The sequence below is a fragment of the Artemia sp. Qi Xiang Cuo genome, chromosome 5 (assembly GCF_049724085.1).
Source record: "Artemia sp. Qi Xiang Cuo chromosome 5, ASM4972408v1, whole genome shotgun sequence".
Classification (NCBI taxonomy): Eukaryota; Metazoa; Arthropoda; class Branchiopoda; order Anostraca; family Artemiidae; genus Artemia; species Artemia sp. Qi Xiang Cuo.
In genome coordinates this window covers 70,892,799-70,900,901 of record NC_142798.1, presented here as the reverse complement: position 1 = coordinate 70,900,901, position 8,103 = coordinate 70,892,799, and the positions used below count along the sequence as shown (strand labels likewise).

Below are 8,103 nucleotides of genomic sequence, written 5' to 3'. Positions count from 1 at the left end.
TTCTACGACAACGCCTTATATAAAAACCTTATATGCCCACAGGGCATAGCTTAAAACCCTTGCCCCGAGGGTTGTGTGGGAGTGTCCTCCTCAAAAACATATATTCTATCTGGAAATCAACTACGGTGAACAAAATGGCTATGTCCAAATATTGATTGAATTTGTTTGGGAGAATGATGGGCGTGGGAGGGGGGGCTAGTAGCCTTCCAATCACTTTCGACTATTAAAAAGGGCACTAGCCCATTGAATTTCCAATCGAATGGGCTTTTTTAAGTTTCTACGACAACGCCATCTATAAAAACCTTATATACCCCTGGATATAACTTAAAACCCTTGCCCTAAGGGTTGTTGGGGATTGTCCTCCTCAAAAACATATTTTCTATCTGGAAATCAAATACGCTGAACAAAATGGCTATCTCAAAATTTTAATTCGATGTGTTTGGGAGAATGATAGGCGTGATGGAGGGGGGGCTAGTTCCCCTCCAAACACTTTCGACTATTAAGAATGGAACTAGCCCTTTGAATTTCCAATCGAATGAGCCTGTTATGAAGTTTCTACGACAACACCTTTTATAAAAACCTTATATGCCCACAGGGCATAACTTAAAATCCTTGCCCTAAGGGTTGTGGGGGAGTGTACTCCTCAAAAATATATTTTCTATCTGGAAATCAACTATGGTGAACAAAATGGATATCTAAAAACTTTGATTGAATGTATTTGGGGGAATGACGGGCGTGGGGGGGGGGGGGGCTAGTAGCCTTTCCAATCACTTTCGACTATTAAAAAGGGCACTAGCCCGTTGAATTTCCAATCGAATGAGCTTTTTTTAATTTTCTACGACAACGCCTTCTATAAAAAAATTATATGCCCCCTGGGCATAACTTAAAACCCTTGCCCTGAGGGTTGTGGGGGAGCGTCCTCCTCAAAAACATATTTTTTATCTGGAAATCAACTACGCTGAACAAAATGGCTATCTCAAAATTTTGATTGGATGTATTTGGGGGAATGATGGGCGTGGGGGGGCTAGTTGCCCTCCAATCACTTTTGACTATTAAAAAGGGTACTAGCCCTTCGAATTTCTAATCGAATGAGCCTTTTTTGAAGTTTTTACAACAACACCTTCTATAAAAACCTTATATGCCCCCGGTGCACAACTTAATTCGCTTCCTTTCCCTGAGGGCTGTGGGGGAGTGTCCTCCTCAAAAACATATTTTTTATCTGGAAATCAACTAAGCTGAACAAAATGGCTATCTCAAATTTTGGTTGGACGTGTTTGGGGGAAGGATGGGCCTAGTGTGGGGGGGGGGGTTCTAGTTGCCCTCCAATCACTTTTGAGTATTAAAAAGGGCACTAGCCACTCCAATTTCCAATCGAGTGAGTTTTTTTTGAAGTTTCTACGACGACTCCTTCGATACGAAGTGCCCGGGTATGGAGAAAAAACAACAACAAAAAACAACACAATGTGCCCACATCGTTCTCTACTTAGGTAGCGCAAGCGCACTGCCTATGAAAAGGTGGGCGTGAGAGGGGGGTTAGTTACCGTCCAATCACTTTCAACTATGAAAAAGGGCACTATCCCTTTGAATTTCCAATCAAATGAGCTTTTTTTAAAGTTTCTATGACAACGCCTTCTATAAAAACCTTATATGCCCCCAGGACATAACTTAAAACCCTTGCCCCGAGGGTTCTGGGGGGGGTCCTCCTCAAAAACATATTTTATATCTGGAAAATAACTACGCTGAACAAAATGGCTATCTCAAACTTGTGATTGGATGTGTTTTGGGGAATGATGGGCGTTTGGGGAATGATTTGGGGAATGATTGGCGTTGAAAAAAAAACAACAAAAAACAACACAATGTGCCCACATCGTTCTCTACTTAGGTAGCGCAAACGCACTGCCTATGAAAAGGTGGGCGTGAGAGGGGGGTTAGTTACCGTCCAATCACTTTCAAGTATGAAAAAGGGCACCAGCCCTTTGAATTTCCAATCGAATGAGCCTTTCTTGAAGTTTCTACGACAATGCCTTCTATAAAAACCTTAGATGCCCCCGGGGCATAAATTAAAACCCTTGCCCCGAAGGTTTTGGGGGAGTGTCCTCCTTAAAAACATATTTTCTATCTGGAAATCAACTACGCTGAACAAAATGGCTATCTGAAAATTTTAATTGGATGTGTTTGGGAGAATGATAGGCGTGGGGGAGGGGCTAGTTCCCCTCCAAACACTTTTGACTATTAAGAATGGAACTAGCCCTTCAAATTTCCAATCGAATGAGCCTGTTATGAAGTTTCTACGACAACACCTTATATAAAAACCTTATATGCCCACAGGGCATAGCTTAAAACCCTTGCCCTGAGGGTTGTGGGGGAGTGTCCTCCTCAAAAACATATTTTCTATCTGGAAATCAACTATGGTGAACAAAATGGCTATCTCAAAATTTTGATTGAATGTGTTTGGGAGAATGAGGGGCGTGGGGGGGGCTAGTAGCCTTCCAATCACTTTCGACTATTAAAAAGGGCACTAGCCCGTTGAATGTCCAATCGAATGAGCTTTTTTGAAGTTTTTACGACAACGCCTTCTATAAAAAAATTATCTGCCCCCTGGGCATAACTTAAAACCCTTGCCCTGAGGGTTGTGGGGGAGTGTCCTCCTTAAAAACATATTTTCTACCTGGAAATCAACTACGCTGAACAAAATGGCTATCGGAAAATTTTGATTGGATGTGTTTGGGGGAATGATGGGAGTGGGGGGGCTAGTTGCCCTCCAATCACTTTCGACTATTAAAAGTGGTACTAGCCCTTTGAATTTCCAATCGAATGAGCCTGTTTTGAAGTTTCTACGACAACGCCTTCGATGAAAACCTTTTATGCCCCCAGGGCATAATTTAATACCCTTGCCCTGAGGGTTGTGGGGGAGTGTCCTCCTCAAAAACATATTTTCTATCTGGAAATCAACTACGCTGAACAAAATGGCTATCTCAAATTTTGATTGGACGTGTTTGGGGGAAGGATGGGCCTAGGGGGGGGGGGGGGTCTAGTTGCCCTCCAATCACTTTTGACTATTAAAAGGGGCACTAGCCACTCCAATTTCCAATCAAGTGAGTCTTTTTCAAAGTTTCTACGACGACTCCTTCGATACGAAATGCCCGGGTACGGAGAAAAAAAAACAAAAAACAAAACATTGTGCCCACATCGTTCTTTACTTAGGCACCGTAAGCGCGCTGCGTATGAAAAGGTGGGCGTGAGAGGGGGGTTAGTTACCGTCCAATCACTTTCAACTATCAAAAAGGGCACTAGCCCTTTGAATTTCCAATCAAATGAGCTTTTTTAGAAGTTACTACGACAACGCCTTCTATAAAAACCTTATATGCCCCCAGGACATAACTTAAAACCCTTGCCCCGAGGGCTCTGGGGGGAGTCCTCCTCATAAACATATTTTCTATCTGGAAAATAACTACGCTGAACAAAATGGCTATCTCAAAATTTTGATTTGATGTATTATGGGGAATGATGGGCGTTTGAGGGGCCTAGTTGCCCTCCAATTACTATTGGCTACTGAAAAGTGCACAAACCCTGTCGATTTCCAATAGAATAAGTGTCTTAAAGTTTCTAAGACAACACTTTCTTTAAAGACTTTGTATGACCCCAGGGCATTAATTAAAACCTTGCCCCAAGGGTTTTGGGGGAGTGTCCTCCTCAAAAACATATTTTCTATCTGGAAATCAACCACGCTGAACAAAGTGGCTATCTTAAAATTTTGATTGGATGTGTTTGGGGGAAGGATGGGCGCGGGGGAGGGGCTAGTTGCCCTCCAATCACTTTTGACTATTAAAACAGGCACTAGCCGTTTGAATTTCCATTCGAATGAGCCTTTTTTGAAGTTTCTACGACAACGCCTTCTATAAAAACATTATATACCCCCAGGGCATAACTGAAAACCCTTGCCCCGAGGGTTGTGGGGGAGTGTCCTTCTCAATAAGATATTTTCTATCTGGAAAACAACTACGCTGAACAGAATGGCTATCTCAAAATTTTGATTGGATGTGTTTGGGGGAATGAAGTGCGTGGGGGGGGCTAGTTGCCCTCCCATCACTTTCGACTATCTAAAAGGGCACTAGCCCTTTGAATTTCCAATCGAATGAGACTTTCTTGAAGTTTCTACGACAATGCCTTATATAAAAGCCTTATATGCCCCCAGGGCATAACTAAAACCCTTACCCCGAGGGTTGCAGGGGAGTATCCTCCTCAAAAACGTATTTTCTATCTAGAAATCAATTACGCTGAACAAAATGGCTATCTCAAAATTTTGATTGGATGTGTTTGGGGGAATGATATGCGCGGGGGGGGGGGGGCTAGTCGCCCTCCAATCACTTTCGAATATTAAAACGGGAACTAGCCGTTTGAATTTCCAATTGAATGAGTATTTTTTAAAGTTTCTACGACAACGCCTTCTATAAAAACCTTATATGCCCCCATGGTATAAATTAAAACCCTTGCCCCGAGGGTTTTGGGGGAGTTTCCTCCTCAAAAAGATATTTTCTATCTGGAAATCAACTACGCTGAACTAAATGGCTATCTCAAAATTTTGATTGGATGTGTTTGGGGGAATGATGGGCGGGGGAGGGGGGAAGGTTGGAGGAGGGGGGGGGGATAGTTGCCCTCCAGTCACTTTCGACTATTAAAAAGGGCACCAGCCCTTTGAATTTCCAATTGAAAGAGCATTTTTGGAAATTTCTACGACAGCACCTTCTATAAAAACCTTAAATGCACCCAGGGCATAACTTAAAATCCTTGCCCCGAGGGTTTTGGGGGAGTGCCCTCCTCAAAAAGATGTTTTCTATCTGGAAGTCAATTCCGTTGAATAAACTTGCTATCTCAAAATTTCTATTGGATGTGTTTGGGGGAATGATGGGCGTTGGGGGGGGGGGCTCGTTGCCCTCCAATCACTTTTGACTATTAAAAAGGGCACTAGCCACTCCAATTTGCAATGGAATCAGCCCTTTTCGAACTTTTTACAAGAACTCCTTCGATACGAAGTGCCCGGGTATGGAGAAAGAAAAACAACACATTGTGCCCACTTCGTTCTTTACTTAGGCAGTTCTAACGCGCTGCCTATGATTAATCATATACGTGGGAACCCAGGGAATTATTTCAACTTAGGAATAAATTATTCAAAGAGCAAGAAAAGAACCAAAATCTTTTTGTTTATTTACCATAAATTAGCTTAAATTTCAGCTTCCTGCAAACTAAGACTTTCCGTCCTTTTTATGCTCCATATTTACATAGTATTTTTATTTCTTAAAACATATCGTCAAAGGTTGAGCATTTATATTCTAACCAGTTAAATAAACTCTTTCGATCAATGAGATAGTTCGGGTTTTCTTTGACAACTCGTATTTTTAATGCAAATTTTGAAAATCTTCTCATGCTTTGCTAGCAGTGAGTGAGTGATTATTTATGTCCTCTACAGATTAGGCTACTATAAATCTATGATATTATTGAAATTCGTCACATTATGAATTTCTGCAAGAAGGGGGTATTAGTAGCTCCACAAAAGGAAGTATGTTGATAAAATTACTAGGCCTATTAGATTCCTTAGCCGACATGATTTCATGCCCTTTCCAAATATCATATTTATGTTTGTGACAATGGACCCCAACCACCAGAAGATCTCAGACAAAGGCCTAGAAAATATGCAAAACTAAAAAAAAATATTAGAACTATAATAGCTTGTTGTTCCTTGTTCATAGCCTATTCTTGTAGCTAGTTGTTTAGTGAGTTGCTAGTAGCCTAGTAGTTGGCTAATAGTATAATATGCTGCTTGTTTCTTCTCCTACTGTGATAGTACTACTCTTCTCCTTCTTCTCCTACTGTGTGTGTCCAGTTGATGTTTGAAAGACTGGATGGAAGGAGCACTGACAGTAGAGTTCTTCAATTCATTCCACTGGTTAATTAGGCTAGCCTACTCTTCTTGAAAAATACATTTGACAGATTCTTGATCTGGAGCTTAATTTTTGTAGCTTCTTTGAATGTCCTCTTTCAAGATGAAGGCTGATCCTTTGGTTACCCTTGAAGATGATGGAATGGTAAATTTGAAGGTGGCACTATAATTTAGCTAGCCTAGGATGAAAGTGAAAATGTCATTTCATGCCTTTTTTTTAGGACATCCACCACATGGCTAATATGGGAATAAAGTTCATTTGTGATATTCTGTGAATAGCGTATATAGGCTCTAAGAAATTAATAAATTTCTGAGAAAAACTGGAAAAAGAAGTGAAGATAAAGGCTCTTCCTCTGCAAAATGTGTTAACTAGGATTATTCTAGCCTACGTATTATGGAGTAAGAATTGTTTTTGTAATATGTTTCCTTTGATCCAGCTGGACTCCTAGGCTGAAAATACTGGTTGGCTTGTTGGCTAATTTAAATATTTTTATATATATACACTGTCAAATTAGCCATCTGGTGGTATCCCCTTTTTATGCTCTTTCATAGCCTATTACAATAATTGCTTCTGTTGCAAATTGCATCTTGAGCCCTTAAAGGGGCCTGAAGGTATTTCATTTTGTAACCACACAAAGAAGTTATCAACACAAGTTAAGTTATGAAAAAGTTGTTAAAAACATATCACTAGTTTATAAATAAGTTGTTCAAGAGTAATATACTCCAAAGATACTTATTTATAACAATTCAGACCTCATTTATTAGGCATCTCAATTCAAACTGTTTTACCACCATTTCAAGTTTTTCAAAATGCAGTAAAAAAAAAAAATAGTGCTGAATTTTGTGATTCAAAACTTTGCTGTCAACAATTAAGGATAAATTCCAATTCAGGGGATGTAATTGCACATTAGGGGGGTGGGGTATGAAGTTCAAGGTAAATTTACAATGGGCCGTATAATTTAGCTAGGATAAAAGGGAAAATATCATTTGATGCTTTTTTTATGCTCTTTCAAAATTCATATAAAATACCTCCAAGACCCCTTTAAGGGCTCAAGATGTAATTTGAGAGCAAAAAACAGAAGCAATTATTGTATTATGAAATAGCATAAAAAAAGGCATCAAATGACATTTTTACTTTTATCCTAGCTAAATTATTGTGCCACCTGCAGATTTACTTGTGGAGTTTTCTTTTGGAGTATATAAGTTAGTTTTGTATTACTATGCATGTGTCTGTAGACAAGGGTAGATGGCTTGAGCTGCTTGAGATGTTCCTCATATGAAGCCAACTTTAGGCTTTTCACACACTTTGTTGCTTGCCTCTGGACATTTTCAATTAGCCTTACATCTTGCCAGTAAGAAGGACCAGCCAGGCACATGCCAAAATCAAGATGGGGTCTAACAAGAGCCTTAATAGGTTTTATGAATATTGTTGCCTCTCGGCTACTGATTGTCCTTTTTAATAGACTAAGGATAGAGTTTGCTCAGGAGACAACATGCTGGACCTGGCTGTGGAACCTCAACCCCTCATCAATGATCACAAAAAGAGATCTTATGTGGGTTAGCAAGGATAGAGTTTGCTCAAGAGAAAACATGCTGGACATGGTTGTGGAACCTCAACCCCTCATCAATGATCACAAAAAGAGATCTTATGTGGGTTAGCAAAAGATCTTATATGGGTTAGTAATGCCAAAAAGTTTGGCATCATCAGCAAAAAATGCATATTGTTATCCACATGATTGGAAATATTGTTGATATACATCAGGAAAAGATTTGGGCCTAATACAGTTCCCTGCTGTACCCTGCTCATTACTATGGACTCATCAGAGTAGATTGGCTGGCCATCTTTCTCAAATAAACAGACTTTCTGCTTGTGGTTAGACAGGAAATTCATCAGCCAGGCTATCAGGGATGAGTTGATACCAGCAGAGATGATTTATATATACACTTAAGTTTGAATCAGCCAACTAGTTACTTATCAATAGAATTCTATGTGCACTGTAGAATTAGCTATCTAGTTGGCTATAAAGCTCTCAATGATTTAGCTGTATACTCAAGGTTGAAATAGCCAAGTAGGCTAGTCATCTATCATTAGAGTTCTTGATGCACTCTACAATTAACTAACTAGTTGGCAGTGATGGTGTAGAATAGGACCTCTCCAGAAGGAG

General features: G+C 40.1%; 1 protein-coding gene across 1 annotated transcript in view; it reads left to right on the top strand.

Annotated features, from left to right (window-relative positions):
- The first annotated feature begins 5,471 nt into the window (after positions 1-5,471).
- LOC148952469 (17-beta-hydroxysteroid dehydrogenase 13-like) overlaps positions 5,472-8,103 on the top strand; it is a 106,966-nt gene continuing 104,334 nt past the window's right edge. Inside the window, exon 1 of the mRNA XM_089089906.1 lies at positions 5,472-5,557. Coding sequence (XP_088946032.1) covers positions 5,513-5,557 — 45 coding nt within the window. The 5' untranslated portion in view covers positions 5,472-5,512. The remainder of the gene's footprint in view (positions 5,558-8,103) is intronic.